The sequence below is a fragment of the Panthera leo genome, chromosome A1 (assembly GCF_018350215.1).
Source record: "Panthera leo isolate Ple1 chromosome A1, P.leo_Ple1_pat1.1, whole genome shotgun sequence".
Classification (NCBI taxonomy): domain Eukaryota; kingdom Metazoa; phylum Chordata; class Mammalia; order Carnivora; family Felidae; genus Panthera; species Panthera leo.
This window is the reverse complement of record NC_056679.1, coordinates 11,763,679-11,791,429: the sequence shown is the minus strand read 5'-3', so window position 1 is coordinate 11,791,429 and position 27,751 is coordinate 11,763,679. Positions and strand designations below refer to the sequence as shown.

The following is a 27,751-nucleotide window of genomic DNA, read 5'->3' as shown; positions in this document are numbered from 1 at the left end:
CCTAGCACCTCGTACTCTCTGAAACATAGGAGGCAATCAAATATATGTAAGAGATACCACCATTTAACTAAATGTATCCCTCTTGATATTTATTTGCATGTATATTCTTTAAATTAAAAAAATCTTTTGAGTATAGTGGACATACAATGTCACATCAGTTTCATGTATACAACACTGTGGTTCAACTTTTCTCCATATTATATGCTGTGCTCACAAGTGTAGCTGCCATCTGTCACCAGATAACGCTGCTACGACACCACTGACCTTATTCCCTATGCCATGCCCCTCTATCCCTGTGACTTATTCATTCCCAGACTGGAAGCCAGTATGTCCCACTCCCCTTCACCCATTTTGCCCATGCTCCCACCTCCACTTCCTTCTGACAAGCATCAGTTTATTCTCCGTATGGTAACTTTTTTTAAATTAATTTTTGAGACAGAGAGAAAGAAAGAGAGCGCGTGCACACGAGCAGGGGAGGGGCAGAAGAAAGGAGAGAATCCCAAGCAGACCCCCACACTGCCAGCATGGAGCCTGATGCAGGTCTTGAACCCACAAACTGTGAATCATGACCTGAAGCGCAACCAAGAGTCAAATGCTTAACCGACCGAGACACCTAGGTGCCCCTGAAGAACTTTTTTTTTTTTTTTTTTTTAAATTAAGACTATAGCTTATCATTTCTCTTGGGTAATCCACGATATGTATTCTTTAATACACACTCAAACCAAGTAATTTTTTTTTTTTTATTTGGTTCGGCTTTTCTGAGTTAATGGAAGAAAATACAAGAATTACAGGGAAAGTAATATAATCTTTCTCAATTCCACTGAGGTCAGAACAAGAAAAACAGGCAGATCATAACGTATGTTATTCTAGTTCTTAAAAAAAATAGATTCCCCATGAAAGGAAGATATGCTGTTAAGATGGAATATAGAGCCTTTTTCTGCACTGATTTTTAAAAGAAATACTTGTTTGGTTTAGAACATTTGTATGAGGATGTGTATAATTTTAGATGATCATGCCCTTAATTTTTGATGCGCAAATATAAACTAATTAAAGTTATGAGCCTGAAAGCTATTTCTGTTATTTCCTCATTAGAAAATTATCGTGGGAATTTAATATTCCTTAAGAATTTGTTTTTTAAAAATAGCTACTTTTCATAATTGAATCCAAACACATTTACAAAGCTGCCACAAAAACGTACTTACCTTTACTTTTTACCTGAGGAAAAAATTACATGGAAAAAGGCAGGAAGTAGCTAGACACTCAAACAACTTTTCCTCTTCCTGTGTATTCCCCTGGGGAATACACAGGAAGAGGAAAACTTTCCAAGATAACATAAGTATTTGGCCAAGGTGTGCTGGCAACTCTGCAAAGCCAAGGCAGTGATGTAAGTGTGCAATGGGGTCACTCTCAGAATTACAGTCAGAATTTCTGACTAATGGAAGACATGCTGTTCTACTTCCACTTAAATAACTGAGAAAAAAGTGCAAAATACACAAATGACAGCACTGACGCTCCTGCTACTTTAACAATTTTAGGTCACAATTTGTCATTGTGATTTTCTCATGAACATATGCTTGTGTGAACTTCCACAACTATTTATATGTAGATACAGATCTGTTCATTTGATTAGAAAAGAAAGAAAACCAAAACCCCAAAAACTTCAGATCTACATGTGGTAACCTCTTTGGCTATAATTCAAAGAAAAATAATGCCTGTGACGTTCCTACACAATTCAAAGAATAAAAGCAAAAATATAAAAACTATTTTTTTTAAAGTTGCCGAGGAGAGCTATTAAAAACTACAGTGTGCAAAGACAAGCAACTTGGTCAGTATGATGTGATTATTTAAAAATACTTTCTCATCTCTTTGGGTATCATAAAGTCTGTATTGGAAATAATAAACTATTTGGTGTTCACTTAAAGAGATTTGCCTAAAAGCTGTGATCAGAGGTTACCAGAGGGTTAACTGGGATATCAATCACCTAGGTAAGTTTATAAAAATGTTATCTTACCTAGCATAATGGGACCAAATATATGGGATTTTAAATACAGCCCTATGTATATTTGAAAACTGATAAACTCTCGCAAAATAATTTGAAACTGGTTCGAAATTTAATATTATTTACAACTTACACATTTTTTTTTGGTTGTGATGGTGATGGCGTTTTTGATGGTCTTCCTCGTCCTTTCTGTGGTGTGGATTGTGTGGATTCAACTGCACTAGTTTCGGGAGATTCTGCTCTGCTTTGGGGAAGACCCAAATGTGGATAGCATCAAATTAGGATTTAGAACACAGTTACTAAATACATGCAGTTCAGAGTTACATGCGCTTACCTCTGTTGTGCTCTCCTTGATGTTCGGTGCTGTTTGTTCTTTGATTTCTGTTCTGTGTTTCCACTTTGTCTTTCTTCTTCTTCCTCTTCTTCTGGTGCTGAAGGTCCAGACTTTTTTTTGGTTCCTTTTTTAGACGTTTTCATTGTCGGTTCTTCTTTTGGTGTACCTCCACCAAGAGGTTTAGGTGGTCGGCCTCTTTTACCTTTTTTTGGCGGGCTATTCTGTTCATCCTCATTTTCCAGTATATCTTCTTTGAGCCTCTTTTCCTCAGGCCACTGCTGTTCATCTGATTCTGAAGCCGTATGGCCTCTCTTCCGTCCACGCTGACTGCCTTTGGGTTTCTGTTCCTGTACCAACTTAGTGAGGTCATCCATACCTAATTTCTCTTCTGAATCCGTGACAGGTGTTTTTTTCCGGCTTCTAGGCTTGTCCAATTCAGACTAGGAATAAAAATCACAATTCCAAATATAAATTTGTTAGGATGAATATTTTGAAAAACGAAACAAGAAAATGTTATCCACTTTTGTCATAAAACTGTACCTAAATAAAACATAGAGTCTTTAAGTGTATCAGAACCATAACTGCTTTGTCTTTTAACTTAAAAAATTATCTGGAGTTAAGAGGGTCAATTTTCATTTTTACTTGAGCTAGAGAGTCTCAAACTGACACCTTTCAAGATCAGTATTTTATTAAACTTTAAATTTTAATGAGTTATTTCATTTAAAAAAATTTAAATTCCATGCTTGAGTAATGGATAAATATATCAAAGTATAATGGATCTGCTTTAATAGTCAAATTAAGTGATCCTAATTTTATTCCACAGTGTATAAGATATAAAATATCAACTATGTTATATATTATACTTAGACACCATAAAAGAGCTACTTTTACTTTATAAATGGAGGTTGCAAGACACAAAAGTTAAACATTCATTTATTAAAAATTTTGAAAATACTTCTGAATCAAAGATACTGTCTCTTCCCAGCTACAACCAATTAAAAGCAAAAACAATTTAAATTAGTTAATCAGAAACTCAAATTCAAACTAAAAGCCTAGTCTACATTCAGAGAATATATATATGCACTGACCGGCAGATGGAGACTGAGGAAATTCTCCAAAGAAACCAAGAACAGTATGAGCCCCTACAGCTTCCCATACACATGCATGTATAAAACTCACAAATACAAGTGTTTTATATCCAAAAAGTTTGTGTCAATTTACATTCTTAAAAATCAGTGAAAAGAAAACAACAAAAATTATCTGATTTGTTTAGTCATTTTGTTATGTCATTGGTAATTATGCTAATTATGTCATTGGTATTATGCTTTGTCCATTTGTATAGTGGAGTCTTAGTATTTTAAATCTACATTCTTCTATATTTTTGTGTGTATTTAAATTTTATTTCCTATTTGTTAAGGATTGAATTATGTCCATACAAAATTCATATGTTGAAGCTAGAACCTCTGATGTAATGATATTCGAAGATGGGGCCTTTGGGGGATATTTCAGTTGAGATAAGATCATGAGGGTGGGGCCCTCATAACAGAATTAGCCCCTTATGAAAAGAGACACCAGAGAGATCTTTTTGTCTCTCTTCTCCACCATGTGAGGCATAGTGAGAAGGTGGCCATCTGCAAACCAGGAAAAGAAACTCTCACCAGGAAGCAAATCGGCCAGCACAAAGGTGAGAAAATTCATTTCTGTTGTTTAGCCATCCAGTCTACGATACTTTGTTATGGCAGCCTGAGCAGACTAAGACATTACCGTATCTTGATAGGATTTGACATGGAATTCTAAATTGTCTTTCCTATCCACCCCCAAAGAGTATTTCAGTCATTTCAAAAATCACTGACTTATAATGGTTCCTTTACTTTGTATTAGGTTTTAAAAATTAATAATGTTTCTGGGCTATTGTAACAATGGCATAATATTTTACTAAACATAGAGAAATAAAGAAATACATTTGTGTTTGGTTAGGCTGATGTTATTACTCCTCTTTTGTACCATTTATTCTTCCACATGGACTTAAAATCACACTGGGATTTTATAATTACATATAGATTCATTTAGAACGAACCATCATTTGTTTTTATTCATTTCTCCCATTAAAGAACATGGCATGTCTTCCTTCTATTCAAGTCTTCTAAGTTTCTCAGTTTGGATATTTTCCCCACACGGATTCCCCCTACTTTTTTAAGGCTATGTTTAGGTTGATCGGTCAGTTGGTTGGTCAGTCGGTCGGTCTGTCTGTCTATCTACCTACCTACCTTTGTTGTGGAAGAGGTTACTGTGGTGAAGCAAATCTCCTTTCCCCCAAATGTATACTTGATATAAAGCAAAATTACCAGACTAATGTTAGTTATACACATACATACATCTACCACGTATAGATGTTTAATTGGCTACCATACTAAATACTTAGTTTTTCAATTGCTTCTCTTATTTTTCTAAGAGTACAAAAGAAAAATGAATTTGTCTCTTCTTTTTCACTGTCATACCTTTGATTCCTATTTCATGTCTTCCTGAATTTGTCAAACATTCTAGAACAATCTTAAATAATAGTGATGACAACAAATTACTTGTTTTGCCCCTGATTTTTAATTAAAATGTTTCAAGTATTTTGCATTTCAGAATAATTTAAGAAGAATAACTGAGTCAATGATTACTGATTTAAACAGATAAAACTTTTAGTATGTTAAGGAAGTATCCTTCTGGTATTAGGTTAGTAAGAGTTCATATGTATCAAGAATGGATTTTAAGTTGTATTTATATCTTCTTGACATGACCTGAAGTTATCTTGTTAGTATTCTTCTTATTTGGTATACTGATTTGATATATTATGTTAAAAGATTTCTTAACATTAAATTATCCTTACATTCTAGGAAAAACAGACCTATAAGTGACTGGTTTTAATTTGTTAGCATTTATTTGCATTTTTGTACAAATAATTATTGTTACTCAGAGATGCAAAGGTAAGAGAAATATTGAATTAAAGTTAACTTTACAATTATCACCTCCAGTTTTAAACTTTACAATTCATTTTAATGTCCAAGAATGTGATAAGGTGGCTGAATTCCTTTATACTCTGGAAAAGGTTGGTGGTAAACAGGAAATTTAATGTCTGCTTTCTTGAGAATACTATAAAATAAGCTAGTTTACTAAAGCACTACATTCTCTAGTTTCTTTTTCATTTTGCACTGCATTATCTTAAGAACAGAGGGAGAATAAAACTGAGGTTAAAAGCAGGAAATAAGGAAAACATTCTATTTGTAAAACTAAATATTTGAATATAAATGTATATGGACAATAATTCTTTTGTGATGAAGTTTTAATATCAAGGTGGTAGTATATACAAAGACAGGACTCTTTCTCTATAATCTACTGGTCTTTAAATTGAACTTCTGTCTCAAAATGCTAACCTCTTTAAGGATATTTCAGTTGATATGTATTAATAAGGTTCTTATAGTATTTCTGAAAAAGGATACAATGTTACACAAAAGGCACCCAAAGGCTTCCATTATAATTATACAAATAAATCTCAAAAGCTCAAAATTTCACAACTTTGCTATGGAAAAGAGAGACTTGCTCTTCACTGCTCTATAACATGGCAGAACTAGATACAGAATTTATAGGGTAACAAAATATTAAGAATTCATCACCACCATGCTTCCCAAATCTGGGGGGGATATACATAAGGGAGCAGGTCAGTATGTGGGTATAGGTGGCTTAGTTGATGTGTTGATGTTTCCAACAAATGAGAGAAATTGTAAGCTTTCCACCTAAGGCATTTTTAAGCACGTGGTAAACAACTCATAAAGCTAATGAAGGAATTTCTGCATTAAGTGAGAAGTAGGACTAGAAGACATAAATACCTTTTCCAATTCAAGGTTCTCTTCTATATATCCAGATAACAGGATTCCTTTCTGGCTAAGCGATCAATTTTTAATTCTGCTTGGGCAAAATTTTTAAACAGCCAATAAAAATCAGAATTTACAGTATAAGTAGTAAGGATTTAGTAAGAATTTAAGAATTATAATTTTTTAAGTGGAAAGAAAAACAATCTGGCAGAACAAATTACTGGAGAAACTTGAAAACAATTAAAAATAATTAAAGCTTTTTGGAATATGTAATGTTGGGCCAATGGTAGAAAAGAAGGGCAGTGATATTTCAGAGAAAGCAAAGGTATTTTGTTAATAACGTTCCACCCCTACTGGGTAGATTTCAAATGCATTAACATTTACTTTATAGTAATCATTACTCAAAAATATTGGTCTTTGTAATGATAACATAGCAGCAACACCAACTGACTTGGACTAATTCATTTATTCTGATAAACCTTAACAGCTAAGTAGCCACATTTTACAGATAAACTGATTCAGAGAGCCTCATGAATTTTTCAAAAGTTTAAAGCTAACCTAGAAGTCAAAATGTGCCCAATTATTAAGGTTATCAGGATGTATAGAAATACATAACTGTATTCTGTATCTGTACTAAAATTTAACAAACCTGTCTTTAAATGGCATTTACAAACAGTCTAATCATACAAATTATCACTGCTATTAAAATTTAAAAAGAAGCCTTTATGAAAACTGCAGCATTCCCTACCTTTGCTAGAAGCTTACTTAGTAATGAAAGGCTTAAGAAAGCATCTAAAATGGAGGAGCCTTTAAGGATCCTCATTCTACTTCCCTTTTCTAATGCTAAGTCTAAACTTACTGTGTTTTAAACAACAACAATAACAACAACAACAACAACAACAACAACAACAACAACAAAAACCCCCAAATAGTTCTGAGTATGGGACTGGCATGTTTGATTTCCAAGATCTACAGAATAAAGATCACTCATTAGAATGACAAGAAACACAAGAGATTCAATATACTTAAATTACAAGGTAGAGGATAATGATGAACTCACATTTGTGATTAAAATCATTAAGAGAAAATCAAATGTCAAATTTGAGAGTAATGTTAACTGGTTTCAGTGTAAACATTATTACTTATACAGTAAAATTTTTATTATAATTATAAAATCAAACCAAATATCTCACCCTTACAAGATCAGAGTCGTCTCTCTTGTCACTTTTTTTTCCTGGCAAAGGTGATGACATTGTATAATCTTCATTTTCACTGTGATCCATTTCAGAGCTATCAAGCCTTTTAATATAGATATTTGTTATTATTATTACAATGAAACAACCTTAAAAGGTTTCCCTGTTCCCTAGTGTAGCTTTACAGCTATATGAGGAAAAGTTTCATTCTTTTCCGAAAAGGAGGTTTCATTCTATCATATTTAGCACCAAACCAACAAGTAATGAATTACATTTAACAGAGAAACTTGAAGAATCACAAATTTAGTTTTCTTACTAAGTCTTTTTAAAAACTAAATTCTATTTTGGAGTGGAAACATAAAGCAAATTAAAACCTTTCTGGTTAGCAAGTTGGACTGGCCTATGTTACTACAATCTGCACCTATCTCTCCCATATTCCCAGTTCCGCTTTTTCTTCTTTGAGTTCTTTTTTTAAAATTTTATTTATTTTGAGAGAGAGAGAGAGAGAGAGAGAGAGTCAGTCAGTCCCAAGGAGGCTCAGAGTGGTCCACGCAAAGCCTGACATGGGGCTCAATCTCACGAACCGTGAGATCATGACCCGAGCCGAAATCAAGAATGGGACACTTAACTGAGCCACCCAGGCACCCCTTTCTTCTCTGTATTTTTAACAACCTGTAACACACTAAAGTTATTATGTTTATTCTCTACTAACTTCCCCTGCTAGAATGCAAGCATGGATCTTTTGCCAACTGTATTTATTTTATACTAAGCACTTGTACCAGTGCCAGACATAAAATAGGCACTCAATAAATACTTATTAAATGAATTAACAGCACAAGCTCACAAGCTCTCACTTATTGGTATGAAGCCTGTCTTCTGTCCTAGGTGATCTCATCTTTAATGTGACTTTGAAAACCATTTATACATCATTAAATCCTAAATTTCAATCTCTGGCCCAGAAACTACCCTGATCGCTAGACTCACATATCCAACTGCCCACTCACTTCAATTTCCTATAGGCATCTCAACTTTAACACAGCCAAAATAGTTATTTGGACATTCCTCTTTTCCCCATCTCCCCAGAAAACACACACACACACACACGCGCGCGCGCGCGCATGCATGCACAAAGCCTGTTCCTCTTCAAAGGCTTCTAACATCTCAGTAAATGGCACCGCCACCTATAGAAACATTCAGGCAAAAAACCCCCTAGGATACATCCTTAAATATTCCCTTTTCATAACTATTCACATTTACCTCATCAGCAAGACAATTTGGGTCTAAGATCAAAATAAATCCCACATTTGACTACCATCTTCTTCCCTCTTCATCCCTTCTCTGAATTACCATTAGCTGACTCCTAACTGGTTTTTTTAAATCTCAATTCTAGTTCCTCTCTTCTCCATAAACGATAGGGCAATCTAATAAAAGTTGCAAATTAGATCACTAGGCTCCACAGCAGTGTCTGAGCAAAGGGAAAAAGTCGAAAGCAATTTTGAGGCTCTCAGCCTAAATGACTGATCTTCTTTGATTATAACCAGGATCCAAGAAGAAAAACCAGTAACTTAGGATATGAGTTGCTGGAAATGGTTTGGTCCTGTTAAGTAGGAAGCCATCCCACTAGAAAATGTCCAAATGATATAAGTGAAGGCGACTTAAGTATCAGCCACTAATATGTATTAATACAGGAATCTAAAACAAGCACTATAAATGTGTTTTTGTTCACTCTCTAGCATATATCATTTGACAATTTATTCGTTACAAGGAAACTGATAAGACATTTTAGAATGTCTCATCCTTTCTTTATTGATTGGTTATGAACAATGCAAAGATAGCACAGTCTTTCATAATAACTAAGCAAAATCAATAATCAGTGGCAGTTAGGGCCCGTGCAAAGCTTTGCTGCTAACAAACTGCTAAGTACTACACAAAAACGAGTTAAACTGTGAATTATTTTCTCTTTTCCTCTTTCTTAAGACGAAAATCTGTAGAGCATGATTTGAAAGTACAAATTTAAAACAATTTTTCTAAACAAAAAAATTTATACATGTGCATGGGAAAAAGAAACTCAAACCAAAAAGTACAGAATCTCCTTCGTATACTAGACTACCACAAGATGTTGTGTATTCTCCCCAAACTTTTCTATGCATATACAAGCCAATCTGAAGACAAATCCCTTGTAAAAACTCGAAAATACTATAATACGTTCTATTCTTTGCCTTTTTTACTCAATAATGTATTGTGGAAACAATTCACATTAGCTCATACCTCATCATTTTTAATGATTATGTCTTCTAATGTATGGTTGTACTATAATATAACAGTTTCAAGTTTGCCAGACATTTAGCTTATGTCTACCAACACAGGGTATCCCAACAAGCTAAAATATGAAAGCCTAAGATAGAGTGCCTATCTAAAATAAAGAAGCAAATAAACAGGAAGATGTAAATGGCTGTTCGGGTATGCACTGATTTCCACTCACTGACATTAAATGTTTTGGGTTACATTATTTTAGATCTCATTGCCTTGATGGAATCCTTATGTCAAGTATGGTATTTCTTAGGTACTTACCTCCCTTTTATTCTTCCAGGAGAGCTTGGATTTGAGCTGCTGCTTGCATTGCTTACAGTTTCCATTCGTGATGATTTTGTCTGAGATTGCTTGCCTGCTGATGAAAGTGGCTTATTAACAGCTCCTAGAACATTGGTTGTTTTAGGCTGAAATGAAAAATGCATATCTCTTTCTATTTGATTAAAGCCAGAAGAAATCTATACATAAAGAACCATAAATCTCTGTCAAAGTATTTACATACAAATCACACACACAAATATACCTATCCTTAAGCAAAATAAGGATTATAAATTGAGTATCACTTGAATAAGTGAAAAACTATACAGACAAGCATAATAGTTAAGCTTCTTTGCGATTTAGAGGAAAAGGCTTACATAGAACAAATAAAATGTACAGTCAACAATAAAAATAGATAATCAAACTGCTTTGGAAAGACATAAGATGTTTTTAACTTTAAGATTTTTATCTTGACATTACAGGATAAGATATTTAAAGATCAAGGTCTCCGGCACTTTATTTCAGGCTACAAAATAAGTTCATGTATCTCAGCTTGCATTTATACTGTAAATATATTATTTCTTACTAGTAAATGGAAGAGATCTAATAACTATTTTCTACCTTAAGATACACTAATTTTTAAAGAAATACAAAATAACATAATTTTGCCAATAATCACAGTAAAATAAACTACCATGTAAAAATCAGAATGACTCTCAAAACGTACTTTTCCAGGAGTAAAAAACGATTTCATTTCTGGAGGCAGATAATTTTTGGTGTTACTGAAATTCTACAAGCAGGAGAAAAAGTTGTAGTTAGTGAATAATCAAACACTATACAAGAAGTGCTTCAAAGCCAACAAAGCATATAACAGATTTTGTTTTAAAGTACATAATAAAAGACATACTTCAATAATAAGTTCAAACACAAAATTTCAGTCACGGATTTTAAATACTGTAATAAGCTTCAACTAACCTTCTACCAACTCCAATATTAACAAAACATATTTGAGCTCTAATGTGCTAGAGCTCTCTGTAAGTGCATCAGAAAACACATGCTTCTGTAAAAAAAAAAAAACAACTCTCCAGAAGAGACCACATTTACTCCTGTTATCTTAATCATGACAGGGTGAAAGCAGACAGTCCCTCTTAGCTACTGGGTGAGCCTGTTCCACAAGGCTGTTGCAAATCTCTGTATGTTGGTTAAGACCTTAACTGCTATTTTACTTAGAAACAAACACAAACATAAAAACAAAAACGGTAGCGGTGCTTTCCAAACTCTCAGTCAATAGGCTTAGATGCATTATGAACCTCTAAGAGAATCTGGAAAACACCTCGTATAGCTCGTACAATACTAGGGGCACCTGGGTGGCTCAGTCGAGTTAAGCGTCTGACTTTGGCTCAGGTTATCTCACAGTTCGTGAGTTCGAGCCCCGCGTCGGGCTCTGTGCTCACAGCTCAGAGCCTGGAGCCTGCTTCAAATTCTGTGTCTCTTCCTCTCTGTGCCTCTCCCCTGTTTGCGCCCTCTCAAAAATAAAACATACAAAATTTTTTTTTTTTTTGTATTTCCTACAATACTTGAGTTTTGTACTGAGTTTGGGGAACATTCTTGTGGTATTCCCTGGGTCTCAAACCTGTTCCGGTGTCTGCCCTTGTTTCTTCATACCAGTTATAAATTTCAATCAAGGGCTTATAACTTCAGACTCTATCAGCATTCTCCTTCCCATTTTGGATCACTGGCCATTAACTGACAGATCTACATGCTTTGATCACATTTTTGCCTGTACTCGTAGACTGGCATAAAACTGCAAACACAAACTCTAGATAATCCTGATTAACCTCCGGACCTTGTTTGTGTCCTCCGATTTGGTCCATGTGCTAGTCTCGCACCACATTATTAAGACGCAAGCTGACCTTTCCACGACATTAGTAGTGCGCCAGCTCTTGATACTGATCCTTCCTAATCTTCCCCGAACCTAGTGCTGAGAATACATTTTATTTCAATGTACACACACAAAATCTAAAATAACTACCTTGTCAGGCTGGGTGAAAAAACGAGCTGGTAGTACTGGGTCTTTAGGAGATTCCAAACTGTATGTGGTGCTCTTTGACATGATGATATTCATGGCAACATCACACACAGTGTACAGTTTCTGCAATGGTATTAAAGAAAATTAGGTACTTAAGGTGGCAGCCTTGACTCTGAATTAGGAGTAACTCTACAACATGCAGTTAGTACAGGCATACCTCAGAGATACTGCAGGTTCGGCTCCAGACCACCACAATAAAGCAAATGTTTCAATTAAGTGAGTCAAATGAATTTTTTGGTTTCCCAGTGCATATAAAAGTTATGTTTCCACTATACTATGATCTATTGAGTGTGCAACAGCATTATGTCTAAAAAACAACGTACGATGTAATTACAGTACAAGTAATTAAAAACTTTTATTGCTAAAAACGTTAACCATCATCTGAGCTTTCGGTTACTTGCAAAATCTTTTTGCTGGAAGAGGGTCTTGCCTTAATGTTGACGGCTGCTGCTGATCAGTGGTGGCTGCCAAACGATGGAGTGACTGTAGTAATTTCTTAAAATAAGACAAAACTGTAGTTTGCTGTACTGACTGACTCTTCCTTTCACTAACAATTTCTCTGCAGAATGTGATGCTGTTTGATACCATTTTACCCACAGTGGAATTTTTAATATCGGAGTCAATCCTCTCAAACGCTGCTGCTGTTTTATCAACAAAGTTTGTGTAATATGCTCAATCCTTTGTTGTAATTTCAACAATCTTCACAGCATCCTCATCAGGAGCAGATTCCATCTAAAGAAACCACTTTCCTGGGGTGCCTGCGTGGCTCAGTCGGTTGAGCATCTGACTCTTGATTTTGGCTCAGGTCATGATCTCACGGTTCATGGGATGGAGCCCCAGGAAAGTGGTTTCGGTGCTGACAGCACAGAGCCTGATTGGGATTCTCTCTCTCCCTCTCTCTCTGCCCTTCTCCTGGCTCACAGTCTGTAAATAAATAAACATTAAAAAATAAATAAATAAACCACTCTCTTTGCTCATCCATGAGAAGCAACTCCAAATTCATTAAAGTTTTATCATGAAATTACAGCAATTCAGTCACATCTTTAGGCTCCATTTCTAGGTATAATTTTCTTGCTATTTCTACCACATCTGTAGTTACTTCCTCCACTGAAGTCTTGAACCCCCCTCAAAGTCATCCATGAGGGTTAGAATCAACTTCTTCCAAACTCCAGTCCATGTTGATAATTTGACTTCTTTCCATGAATCATGAATGTTCTTAATGAATGTACAGTGGAGAATTCTTTCCAGATTTTCATTTGACTTTACCCAGATCCATGAGAAGAGTCACTATCTCTGGTAGGTACAACCTTATGAATGTATTTCTTAAACAATAAGACTTGAAAGTTGAAATTATTCCTTGATCCCTGGGCTGCAGAATGGATGCTGTGTTAGCACGCATGAAAATAGCATTAATCTCATTGTAGGTCTCCATCAGAGCCTTGGGGGTGACCAGGTGCATTATCAATGAGCAATAATATTTTGAGAGAAATCTTTTTTTCTGAGGTCTCCACTATGGGCTTAAAATGTTCAGTAAAACATACTGCAAACAGATGTGCTATTTGTTTGGCTCTGTTGTTCCATTTATAGAGCACCGAGTAGACTTAGCGTAATTCTTAAGGGCCCTAGGATTTTCAGAATGGGAAATGAACACGGGCTTCAGCCTCAAGAGACCAGCTGCATTAGCCCCTAACAAGAGAGTCAGCCTGCCTTTTGAAGCCAGGCACTGACTTCTCTGTAGCTAGGAAAGTCCTCAATGGCATCTTCTCCCAACAGAAGGCTGCGTTAGAAAACTGTTATTTAGAGCAACCACCTTCATTAATTACCTTAGCTACATCTTCTGGACAACTTCTATGTCAGCACTGGCTGTTTCACTCCGTACTTTATCTTATGGAGATGGCTTCTTTCCTTAAGCATATGAACCAACCTCTGCTAGCTTCTTTCTTCTGCAGATTCTTCACCTCTCTCAGCCTTCACAGAATTACAGAGTTAGGGCCTTGCTCTGGATCAGGCTTTGGCTTAAGGGAATGCTGTGGCTGGTTTGATCTATCCAGGTCACTCAAACCTTCTCTGTATCAGCAATAAGAGTATTTCACTTTCTTATCATTTGTGTTCTCACTGAAGTAGCACTTTCAATTTCCTTTAAAAACTTGTTCTTGGCATGCACAACTTGGCTAACTATTTGGTACAAGAGGCCTAGCTTTCAGCCCATCTCAGTTTCTACAGGCCTTCCTCACTAACTCTCATCATTTCTAGCTTTTAATTTAAAGTGAGAGATATGCTACTCTTCCTTTCACTTGAGCACTTGGAGGCCACTGTAGGGTTAATTGGCCTAATTCCAATATTGTTGTGTCTCAGGGAACAGGGAAGCTTGAAGAGAGGGAGAGAGGACGACTGGTGGCTACAACAGTCAAAACACACACATCAGTTAAGTTTGCCATCTTCTATATATGGGTGAAGTTTGTGGAACCCCAAAGCACTGATCACTGATCACAGTTCACCATAACATATATAATAGCAATGAAAAAGTTTACAATATTGCAGGAATTACCAAAATGTGACACAGGGACATGAAATAAGCAATAAGCAAATGCTGTTGGAAAAATGCTGCCAACAGACTTGCTCCATGCAAGGTTGTCACACACCTTCAACTTGTAAAAAAAAAAAAAAAAAAAAAAAAAAAAAAAAAAAAAAGCAATTATCTGCAAAGCGCATTAAAACAAGGTATGGCTGTGTGTAGTTTTCAGTACAATAGTGTAAGTTAAACTATTGTTTTCAATATTTCTAATTACTAATAGAAATACTAATTATTAAATAATAAAAAAGATTGATAATGTCTATACATACTATAGAAGTACCACACCCACACTCGAATGCTTAAATCAACAGGGAAGCATGATTATTTACAAAGAATTACATACTTCATTCATTTTTGCATCATCTGGTCCTTGGGCATCTTTTGTTTGTTTAATATTTTCTACCATCTTTCTGATAAACGCATGACTGTTATTTTCATTTTTAGCCATTAATATTTCTAGAACAAACCAAAGACATCTAAGAAAAAGGGAAGAAAAAGAAATGAAAAAATTAATTGTTAAATATAGATAAAATAATTCTTAATATAAATATAATAAACTCCACAAACGGAAAAAATTAAAAAGGAAAAAACAGCTATAAATCAAAAGAGAAAAAAAGGTATGTCACACATACAAATCACAACTTATCAGCAATGTAGGTGTGAATTCAAAAGACCCCTTCTCAAAATCTCAGTAATTTTTCCAAAGAGGCAGGTTAAAAAAGAACTTAAATGGTGGAAATGATGAAGTGATCTTAACCCCTAGCTATGACAGGGAAAGAAAATTGCCTAAAATAATAACCGGGCCATGGATAAAGTGAAGCCTCAAGCACTCAAGACAGCAGTCCTGATTGGACGTTTTCAAGAAAATATAACCACCTAAGTCAATAGTTAAGAATCTTCATGAATAAATTAGAGAGGAAAAAAACCATGGTTGACAACTACACATACTGTCTTTGCTTAAGAGGGAAAAAAAGAAAGTTTCACTAGCTCAGTTGAAGTTAATTATATACAACTCTGTTCAAGACCAAACCAAAAGTGCTTTGTGTCTTTACTATATAGACAGAATGGAACAGAGTTGTGGCACAGAGGAGAAAAGTAAAGTGAGAAGAGAGAAAAGTAAAGTGAGAAGCAAGGTATCATTCTAGAAGGGGAAAAATAATCTTAAGGATCTTGGGAATAGGATAAGTTCTTCTGGAGCAGCTCTCTGACAGAATGGGAAGAGTACTCAAGACTGTACTGGGCATTTTACAAATAAACCAAAAATATTTAGTAAATTCCAAAGAATATTAAATGTATTTCAAAAACCAAAGTTATCTGAGAAAGATGGTTAGAAGTCTTCATTAGTTACAATCACCCTAACACAGAACTCATTTTGGGAGAACTGCTTAGTTTTAAAAAAACAGAAACTGTGGCTAAAAGAGGGTAGTAACAGCTTTTCCCTTGCCATAAAAAAGTTACCAGTAATCGGATTTTATTCTCTTGAGGTACCACAAATATTTATCAAATATTTCTATGAACTAAGACACCACCAGTTATTTTCCTTTAATAGGAAGCTAAAGGCATAATAAATTCATTTATTCAAAACCACAGACGTTTATCGTAACAGAAAGAGGACTAGGGTCTTAAGCTTAAAGAAGTATGGCGGTATTAGGAAGACTTCTCTAAATATTATTGTATTTCCCTATTCCACACCCAGGCATAGATGGTCTTTCTGCCTCTCAACAATAATCTTTGAAAAAATTACAAGTGCCATAAACTTGAGCTAGAAAAACACCAATGAAGTAGTTAAATGGGGTAGTTCCTTGGTAACCAACTTGGCCCATTACTAAATTAGACCATTCTCTCTTCCTATGGAGAAAGATAGTTAATGCAAAGAAAAAGTGCCATGTGAATAAAGGAGAGTATTAATTCGCCCACATGAAAATTTAGAGTTGTAGAAGAAAGCAGGGAAAGGTAAGAACTGGAATGGAAACTCTTAATGGACTGCATCAATAGAAAACAAGTGCCAGAACAAAAGAGACACAGCAGTGCACTAATTATGCTAAATTAACTTTTGGGAAATCATATAGGAAATGAAATATGAAGATATGGTATGAAAAAAGAAAAACAAGAAATAAGGGAAGAACGTGGAACTCCTAAGAAATTAAATAAATCTAATTAATTATAATGGCAATTCCATTATCAGCAACAAAGAGAAAACACTTTCAGAAAATATGAAAATGGAATGAAAAAGGTCTTACTCTTTAACATCTTTCAGTTGTTCAATATCCTGTACTTTGACATAATCTGGGTCATGTGCCAAAAGGTGAATTGTATACGGAACAACATACTCTGGTAGAAGAGACAATAATTTTTCTGAAAAAGAAAAAACAAAACACAAACATCCAGGTTAGAAAACCAAACCTTACACTTTGTCTCTGATACTGTATTTCTTGCATCCCAGTAGTTTCCCAAAATATGGCTACAAGAAAAATTTATTGAAATGTCCAGTGTTGAATTACACCATAAAGACTTTATTCATTCATCCATCATGTCCAATATTGAAATGCCTACTAAATGCACCATATGCTGAGCCTACAAAGACAAATATTTTCATTTTCAAACACACATGGTAAAAAGTGACCCAAACAAACTATATCTAAGAAAAAGAAACATAAGATCTATTTTTCTTGTGATTATGAGCAACCTTATGTTTAACACTCCCTTATTAAGCTGAGCAAAAAAAAAAATAAAATAAAATAATGCATCTTTCAATGTTAATATGGCACAAAAAATAAGAAGGTTGACACTACTTGAGATTATTTGTAAAAAAAGAACAGATCTAAGGTAATGGACTTCAGAGTTTCTAGGACATTTGAAGTAACAAACTTTTAGTTTAAATTCAAATATTTTTATATTTTGACCTGAGATCAGCATATTGCACTAGAGGTCAGAATGGTAATCCTAACTAGTTTTACCAAACATTAGTCAAAAAGACCAGGAGTCATATACTGAACAATTCCTTTTATATTTCCTACTTTCAAAATAAAATTTTAATTTTTTTTTTAAGTTTATTTATTTTTGACAGAGACAGAGTGTGAGCATGAGCTGAGGAGAGGCAGAGAGAGAAGGAGACACAGAATCCACAGCAGGTTCCAGGCTCTGAGCTGTCAGCACAGAGCCCAACGCAGAGCTCGAACTCATGAACTGTGAGATCATGATCTGGGCTGAAGCTGGACGCTTAACTGACTGAGCCACCCAGGCGCCCCTCAAAATAAAATTTTAAATCAGATACTCAACTTGGCATACAATAAATACTACATGTGTCAATAAGACACCAAGTTTTATTTATTTCCTTATTGCTGAACTCTAAGAGAATAGTTGGGGTGTAATATTTATTTCAAGAAAATATAGAATACAGAAGAAAAAAGTAACAAGTTTCAAAACTCAGTGATATTCAAATTCAAATGTATCAAGTATTTATTCAATGCTTACTATTTTCTAGGCTTACTACTTTTATTGGGGCATATTAATTTTAAGTACAAAGATGAGTAAGACTAGATAAAGATCTCACAGGAAAGTGTAGAGACACAAACTATACTTCAATGTGAAAGGCGCCTTCAAGTAAGTATAGCTAACAAGTACCAAGTACTTCTTTGAACCACACATCATGCCAGGTGCTTTATACACATAACACTTAAATCCTCATGCTAACCATAAGAAATGAGTATAATTATACCAATTTTACAAATAAGGAGACTAGGGCTCAGATTGAGAAAGTAACCTGCCCCCAAACAACCAGTAAACAGAAGAGGGATTTGACTCCAGAGCTCTTATTCTCCAAGTTTGAGAAGGAAGAGAAAGAAAGAAGGCCCCAGTGATGCAGTAACACCAAAACTGTATTTTAAAGGATTCAAAAGGTGCAAACCACGCTCCTTAGTTTTCTTTATATTTGTCTAGAAGGGCAGGCGATTTCCAGATAGAGTTGACAACAAAGTTAAAAGATGGTTGCACAAATTTCAAATAATCCATAGTATAAGATACACAAAATTTATAGGTAGCTTGAAACTCAGGCTGAGAGTAAGGACCATGCTAATGAGTTTCAACTAGATCCTATCAGCAATGAAGAATCAACATGGATTTCAAGCAAGAAGTACCATGATCCAACCTGTTTTAGAATGGTATTCTTGATAATGGTGTGTGGCACAGCTGGAGATGGGTCAGAGGCAAGGAAACACAACAGGAAGATGTTTGGAGTGTATTCAATTACCCAAGTGAAATATACCAGAGCTAAGGAGCTAAGGAGAGAGACATTCAAGGTACCTAGAGGATTTGGTGACCAATAAGAGGAAAAAAGAAGGTACAAAAATAAAGGCCTGATCTTTGACTTGGGTAACTAGGTGGATTCTAATGCTGTTAAAAGAACTCAAGGGTGGCTTGAGCCTGGGTGGCTCAGTTGGTTGAGCCTCTGACTTCTGAGGGTCATGATCTCATGGTCCGTGGGTTCGAGCCCCATGTTGGGTTCTGTGCTGACAGCCCAGAGCCTGGAGCTTGCTTCAGATTCTGTGTCTCCCCCTCTTTCTGCCCCTCCCATGCTCATGCTCTGTCTCTCCATCAAAAATTAACAAACATTTAAAAATTTTTTTTAAAAATACAATGAAGAACTCAGACACAAAAACTAATAACCTAAATGGGATAAAATGAGATTAAAAACAAGCATATAAGCACCGGATATTAACATCAACTACCAGTGAAAAACAATCAAAGATAAAAGACCTGTACTTTTTTAAATCTAGAAGACAGTACTTACACCACATGTGTGTTTGTGTGTGTGTGTGTGGCGCGCACGCGCATATTTCACTGTTTTATTAAAAGTATCTCCAATGTCATTGCTTATTTTCCTTGGCCATTCAGTCAGTTACATAAAGAAACATGGGCTGATATTTAAATACCTATGCATTTATATTTGTCAAATGAACTTTTTTAAAGGAAAACGGTTACTGAAAATTAGTAACAACTTTGTATTTAATGATGGCCAATTAGAGTATAATAAATAGCAGTAACATCACTTTGTGTTCAGTAAAACTGCAACTGGCCAGAATAGCATACTTGCCATTTTCACATATGCTTACCACTAACGGCTGCATGCTGCTTCAGATACTCGCGTCTCACATTTATATTTTTGACCAGACACTGCCTAGCATGAGCTCTTCTCTCTTTTACAGGATCTTTTGCACAAAGCGCACAGATTGCCATATACTCAAGTGGAAGCCGTAATCGGGAGAGGCCTTTGTGAAGTTTCTGAGCAAACACTTGTCTTACTTGATAGCATTCATCCTGTAAAGACAGAATTATTCCACAGATTATTCACATGGCAACAAAGAATAAGTAACAACCTCACATACAAAATTTGAAGGGTAAAGGAGAGCAAGTTTATGTACAACCACTGCTTCTGCTCACAAGACTGCGGGATTGTGACATGTTCATTTCAAGGCTGTAGTGTTCACAAGGTACCAAGTTACATGTGTTAGAAAATACTGAATATACTTTTAAAACAGATAAAGCTAGTACATATAAATCCATCCTAACTTAAGGTATTAAAAATAGTTTAAATACCATCTCCTATCTAGCTTTTGCACTTACTGAGCAAGATAAAACTGTCCAATTTATATATTTTAGCTTTAACAGTGAAAAAACTATTCAGATTAAAATGGACAACTCTGAAGGCAAGAGTTACTAGTCAATTTCAGAAACACCAAATTACTTTTAGTCCTATAAATGAACCGATTGTTCATTACCACTGTGCCTGCTTTCCTCATACTAACTCCCTCTACTAAACCACCCATCTCCACTCTTCTAGCTAACTCCTCCTCATCTCTAACAACAGCTCCTGTATCTTCCAGTCTTTATCAGGCATCCAGCTATCCTCTCTTAGCACTCTGTGCGTATCTCCGGCATAGCATTCACTATACAGTATTAAAATGATTGGTTTATATGTCTTACCCATCACGGCTCATTCCTTAAAGACAAGAACTATGCCTTTATTCACTTTTGAGCCTCTAAACCTAGCACAGTATCTGGCATATAGATTATCTATGGAATAAGCTATAGGACAAAGCTCAATATGACATTTGAGTCATATATGAAACGTATAAAGACCTTCATAATTACACCTTACCCTCCACCAATTAACACAAAGTGTGGTGTCTTTCATACTATTGCAATGTTATGCATACTATTTCTACTATCTATAATGTACATTTTGGTTTTTTTCAAAACCTAGGTCATAACATCCTGCTCTTATCTTTAAATCCTTATTTTGTGTACCTTCTCCCATTTAATTTAGACTTGTTTATCTCTTTTTTTTTTTAAGTTTATTTTGAGATAGAGAGAGCACAAATATGAGCAGAGGAGGGGCAGAAAGAGGAGGAGAGAGAGAATTCCAAGGAAGCTCCCCCACTGTCACTGGAGTCCGATGCGGGGCTCAATCCCATGAACTGTGAGATCATAACCTGAGCTGAAATCAAGAGTCCGACACTTAACCATTTGAGACACCCAGGTGCCCCCAAATATTTTTTTTTATTTATTTTTTTATTTTTTATTTTTGGGACAGAGAGAGACAGAGCATGAACGGGGGAGGGGCAGAGAGAGAGGGAGACACAGAATCGGAAACAGGCTCCAGGCTCCGAGCCATCAGCCCAGAGCCTGACGCGGGGCTCGAACTCACGGACCGCGAGATTGCGAGATCGTGACCTGGCTGAAGTCGGACGCTTAACCGACTGCGCCACCCAGGCGCCCCCCAAATATCTATTTTTTAAGAAGTATTCTTGGGGCACCTGGGTGGCTTAGTCAGTTAAGGGTCCGACTCCTGGTTTCGATTTGGGTCATGGTCTCACAGGCCATGAGACTGAGCCCCATGTTGGGCTCTGCACTGACAGTGTGGAGCTGCTTGGGATTCTCTCTCTCTGCCCCCCCCCCCCACTCTCTTTCCCTCCCCTGCTCGCTCATGCAGTCCTCTCTAAAATAAAATTTTAAAAAATAAGAAATTAAAGAGTATTCTAATTCCACAGAATTATTGTCAACCCTCGCACCCAACAAAATAAAGTTGACATCAACTCATTCCTTCCTCAGTATTAAAACTCCCACGGGGTAGAGGAATCTTCATTATCTGATTATTCACCATGAAAATACCCAATTACAAACTGTGTAAGTCAAAATATCACAAATATATTCCCAGATGAACACACCATTCATTAAAAAATTAATCTCCAAACATCCCTTCCCCCTACTCAGATACATTCTCAACCAAGACCATGTTTTTGTTACTTTCTCACTAATCATTCAGGATCCAACAATATAAATTAATTACTGAATCATGGCAAAAGTAGTAGGATTCCCAAAATTTGTCATTAAAGTTAGAGAAGAACTGTTAAGTCATGTGCAAGGTAACTGTCACAGTTAATAATGAAAGAGGAGAAAACTAACAAGAATGATGACAAATAGGTACATCAAATAGAAAAGCATGTGAAGAAAAAACTTAAAATATGTCTTCCTAGGAACTGAGACAGCCTCCAAATGTTTGTTTTTTGCAAAGATGATTATCCTTTTGACTATGTTACAAAAGTTAAATGTGAAGTATGGAATAGAGCAATACAATTTTTTTTGCAGAAAAAAAAACATTCAAAAAAGCAAACATTTAATACTTTCACGGTTATGGTTCTAACCACTATTTGGTTCAATATAAGAAAAAAGAAGATGGTATCTAATACTACAAAACATTTTCCTCAAAGTTCCAATTAAAGCTTTTATTCACTAACTGTGAAATTAATTTGTCTGCATCTTAAGTAAATTCACTTTTAGTGCCTTTTCCTAGTACAAATTATCCTCAGAACTACTGACAGTGTCTTGCAAATAGTTCGATTACTTTGTGTATCACATTGTGTTATCAACACTTCTTTATATTTTCTGTTCTAAGAGCTTTTGTTCTTAAGGGCAGTAGCTATGGCTTTGTATTTTACAGAACCTAGAACAACATACAGCAGATAGCAGTACAAAGTAAATTTTTCATGAATTGCATTCAAATTCTAAAATACTTAATTATTAAATAATATTAAGATTCATATTATTGAATTTCTATTTCCCCAGATTTACTTTCTATTCAAATATACAAGTACCTCTGAGATACCTTTTTTTTTTAAATATGAAATTGTCAAATTGGTTTCTGTACAACACCCAGTGCTCATCCCAACAGGTGCCCTCCTCAATGCCCATCACCCACTTTCCCCTCCCTCCCACCCCCCATCAACCCTCAGTTTATTCTCAGTTTTTAAGAGTCTCTTATGGTTTGGCTCCCTCCCTCTCTTTTTTTTTTTTCCCCCTCCCCTCCCCGATGGTCTTCTGTTAAGTTTCTCAGGATCCACATAAGAGTGAAAACATATGGTATCTGTCGTTCTCTGTATGACTTATTTCACTTGGCATAACACTCTCCAGTTCCATCCATGTTGCTACAAAAGGCCATATTTCATTCCTTCTCATTGCCAAGTAGTATTCCATTGTATATATAAACCACAATATTACCTTTAAAGAACTCAACTCGAGTAAGAGAAATAAAGCAGATGTATATAAAAATAAATAAAGCATGATGCATGTATGTATCAAAAGACTGAAGATAAAATCTGTGGGGAATAAAAATGAGACCAGCTGTAAGAATCTGAGCAAGTTTTGTGGAGAAGGTTGTTTAAGCCTTGATTTGCAAAAAGGGTCAGAGATGGACTTGTGGAAATGGGAGAAGAAAGCAAACTACAGGCACATAAAAGAAAAAAACTGTTCAGTTTCACTGAAATGAAGGTAGGTAAGGGTAGTGGGTTAAACAAGATTTTTTAAGTGTATATTTGGACCCACAATATTAGAAGGGTTTGAAGAGCCAAACTGTAAAATACATGCAATTTTTCTTTCTTTTCTTTCTTTCTCTCTTTTTTTTTTTTTTTTTTTTTTTTACAAGTATAAGCCCCTAAATATTTTTGACTGGGAAAATAATATGATTGGAACCGTGATAGGGAAATTTAAACCACAGCAGAAAAGTCTCCCAATAGTCCAGGTGAAAGCTAATGATGATTACAGTGGTAAGAATAGTTAAGAAGATATGAGTGAAAAGATATGACACAGGACAGATTATCTGCACTTCTGTAACAAGGCACAAGGACAAGCAAATAGTCAAATATAAATCATGTTTTTCAATCTAAGAATACCATTCGGATTTATTTAATGCTTACTGAGGCTCTACATGTCAGTAAAGAATAGACTTCAGAAAGATTATGAATTCAGTCTTAACATTCACAGACCATAAGAGTTTGAAATTTCTGTTTAGCCTTATAAGTGGCACCAGACTGACCTGCAAAAAATGTTAAAATGTTGCTAGTACAGGGGTCACCTACGAAGAAAATAAGACAGCTAAAAAAGAATGTATAAGTGGAAAATTTGGTCATCAACAAATCCTTACAGAATGCATGCATTTAAAGGAAAACAGAACAAAAAAATGTAGTTAGAGAGGAACAACAAAAATTAGCAGATAGAAACCAGAGAGAATTTCAAGAATAAAGGTGCAGTGAGCTGTGTCAAATAATGCAGAAAGGACATGTATAATGAAGACTAACTAACATCACTGGATTCGAGGCCTTCAATAAAGGATTTTTGGAAAAACAAGAAAAGCAAATGCCAAAATGTGAGTAGTGAGGACTGAGAGATAAGTGGGTAAAAGAGACAAAGGTACAGATTACTCTTTGAGGTTTGGAGACTGAAAAAGAAGAGACAAGCACATGGTTTAGAAGCACAGCAGAAAGGTATTTTTCAGGAGAGTAACTGCGTATGTCCATAAGTTGTGAGAATATGCTAATAACTAACTTTCAACCATTAACACATGTTCCACAGTCAACAGTATTCCAAAGCAATCTTAAAACTTAGGCAATCTGAACTTTCACCTTGGGAATTTGGTGACTGAGATAGTAATACATAACATATATTGTGCTAGAAAATCTCTAGAAGTATGGATGCTTTTCACACATAGTGAATATTTAACGATTTGTACATACTTTTTACACACAATAAGTTTCAAACAAAGCCCATTTCTCTCACGTATTTCCATACTTCTGTAACAGTTTCCACTTTAAAACTGGTATCACCAATACCTTTAGAAATATCAGACCAAGAATGTGATAAATCAACCGACTGTATCACCAATCTAAAAAAAAAATTACAAAGGTTTTCTTCTAAGAAATTTAATATATATTTTTAAACAATTTTCACTTTCTTGCAAAATAAGATTATTTCTAAAATTTAATGAGAAAAACTAAACCAGGAAATTATGGATTCCTCGAAATCTCATTTTCAAATGGTTTAGTATAATATCTGAATTACAACACTAAAACTAAAACAAAACAAAACAAAACAAGATTTGGAGATCTGGAATAGCTTTTTTAAAGACTAAAGTACCATATTCTGACAAAATGATTACAAAAAACAGGCAATTGCTTATGGCTAGGAGTTACACATAAGCACTAATTTAAAAATAAGCAGAGGGAAGGGTGGAAAGATTTTTCTTTCAAAATTACAATAATCCCTAAAATAAATGCCAAATTCTTATACATAAGACTACCTGGAAAAGAACAGGAAAATTAAGTGTAAAATGACCAAAAAAATGAATGAAAAGCTCATATTTAAATATCATATTTTCCATTATGGAAGTCCTTTTTAATTTCCTCAATGATGCTAAAAACTTCCAAAGTAACAGGATTCAAATACTATGCTACTCTAATATGAAATCTGTAAGACTAGAAAATGAATCCATTAGTATCGCTGTTAATAACTTCAAATTTTAACTGGCTGGAGAAATAAGAAATGTTTATTAATCTGTATCATATCTTTATAAAACTGTAAATGTCTGTATTTTTTATTCCTTTTAAGACCTCAATATATTCAATCCTCATTATTTACACATTCCAAATCTGTGAATTCACCTACTCACTACAATTTATTTGTAACTCCAAAATCAATACTTAAAGTGAGTAAATCAATACAGCAGTGAGTAAATGAACAAGCAACAATCCGAATCATCTGACATACATCCCATCTGAATGAAGTTGAACAAAGCAAGGCCTGTTGTGTCAGCTCTTGTATTGCAAACAAGTGTCCTTTTGACAGTCTATTTAGTGCCACATTTTTTTCACATTTTTGTGCATTTGTTGGTGGTTTTGTTGTTTAAAAGAGCTCCCAAGCATAGTGCTGTTCAGTGTTCCTAAAAGCAAGAAGGTTGTGATATGCCATAGGGAGAATACATGTTAGCAAAGTTTTATTCAGGCAGGAGTTACAGCTCTGTTGGTCATGAGTTCAATGGTAGTGACACAACTATATATTAAATCATATGTCCTCAAATAGAAACACACATAAAACAAGGTTATGTACTGACAGACTGACAAAAATGCTGGGAACAGAGGCTTGGAGAAACCACCCCTGTATTTCCCTTAGAAGCAATGGATCAGTATTTGCTAATTTGGTGGTTGGGGTGACTCTGTAGAATAGAACTACTACAAATAACGAGAATCGAATGTATTATGTTAACAACCCAAAACTCAAACAACAGTTTTAGAACTCTGAAATGTTTCTCATGCATACATTTTCCAAAAGGAGACAATTCAACATTTTTATCTCTATATCATGGAGGACTTTTTTCTTCCTAAAAAGTCAAAGACCATATAAAGTTCTATTCTATATGGCCACCTTCCTTACATTGATAGCTAATGCGCAGAGCTGGTACTGTTCTAACGTGATGATTTCATGATAACAAGGTTCTTGTGCCAGCTTTACAATAGCACTTCCAGCTGCAAGCCTCAGACGTGACATATCCGGTTTACTAAAAAATAAATAAGAAAGAATTATAAATTAGATTTCTAAATGTCTGCATAAGAACATTCCTACTTGCTACATCAAATTTTTAAAAATTTCCTGTGGCCAAAAAAAGGGCAGAAGGCAATTCAGTGACACTGAACACTTATGTTTACTTAAGTTTGGAACATGGTGTCTAATACTCCAAAGTTCTTTTCCTGAACACAGTCTATACTGAAGTCATTTAATTCTACATAAAATAGCTTTAGCCAAGATTAAAGCTTAGAATATATCTGTATGTTTAGCTAAAGTCTTCTGGTATGGATTTTTTTTTGGTTATGTGTTTACTTATAGATTAGGCACAAAAATGTCCTAACTTGTGATTACAGTCAACTAAAACTAATGTGCTAAGTATAAAAGAAGAATGAAAGCAGGTGTAGCAGAAAACATCACAATTTTTAGAATTCAACTTTTCAAATATTACCAAGAAGCTCCTTTTAAATTTAAGAAAACTTCTGCTTAATGGGACACACCTCAAACATTAGCAAAATTTTTCTTTTTCTTTTTTCTTTTTTTTTTTTTTTATGATTTGAGAGAGAGAGAGAAAGAGTATGCAAGCAGGGGAGTGGGGGAGAGGGGGAGAAAGAGAATCTGAGACAGGCTCCACACTCAGTCCAGAGTCCTGACGCAGGGCTCGATCCCATGACCCCTGGATCATGATCCGAACCGAAATCAAGAGTTAGATGCTCAACTGACTGAGCAACCCAGGCACCCCTAAAACATTAGTAAATTCTTAAATAGTAAATACATCTAAACAATTCTTCCTAATATAGTGATATATCAGATGAATTACACAGTAAATCCTGATTTACTGTGATTATTTTCACTTCAAGAAGCCACCGAGCCATCATTTTAATAGCCTTAATGTATTTAAAAGACAAACTGACTCCCCATGTACTTTCACAGTAAAAGATTATTATTTAATATTCATAAAACAAGTATATGTCTACCATATATACAGCGCTGAGAGTGACTTAAAAGACAAATTCTTGGTCTTCTACAATCTAATGACCTAATTGGCTTAAGACTCTCCTTTCTCTAAGGATTATGCAAAAATACTCACTGAATGCATGTCAACATTTATAAGGTTCTAAAGTTACATGTCCTAGAGGTGCTATTCAGTTAATCAACAGCAATATACCAAGTAGCTATTATGAGGTAATTCACTCGACCACCACTAAAGGAAATTCTGTTTTTCTTCTGGAGTTTATTTAGTGCAA

General features: G+C 35.1%; 1 protein-coding gene across 7 annotated transcripts in view; it reads right to left on the bottom strand.

Moving 5' to 3' along the window:
- PDS5B (PDS5 cohesin associated factor B) overlaps positions 1-27,751 on the bottom strand; it is a 191,588-nt gene that overhangs the window by 5,389 nt on the left and 158,448 nt on the right. For 3 of the 7 annotated variants that reach the window (XM_042950209.1, XM_042950293.1, XM_042949877.1), the window contains exons 24-33: positions 26,376-26,499; positions 19,727-19,931; positions 16,856-16,970; positions 14,959-15,091; positions 11,984-12,103; positions 10,679-10,741; positions 9,955-10,100; positions 7,384-7,489; positions 2,334-2,773; positions 2,133-2,243 (exon numbers count right to left, since the gene is read on the bottom strand). In XM_042950209.1, coding sequence (XP_042806143.1) covers positions 2,133-2,243; positions 2,334-2,773; positions 7,384-7,489; positions 9,955-10,100; positions 10,679-10,741; positions 11,984-12,103; positions 14,959-15,091; positions 16,856-16,970; positions 19,727-19,931; positions 26,376-26,499 — 1,563 coding nt within the window. The remainder of the gene's footprint in view (positions 1-2,132; positions 2,244-2,333; positions 2,774-7,383; positions 7,490-9,954; positions 10,101-10,678; positions 10,742-11,983; positions 12,104-14,958; positions 15,092-16,855; positions 16,971-19,726; positions 19,932-26,375; positions 26,500-27,751) is intronic. The other 4 variants (XM_042950043.1, XM_042949957.1, XM_042950123.1 and 1 more) reach the window with 4 other exon arrangements.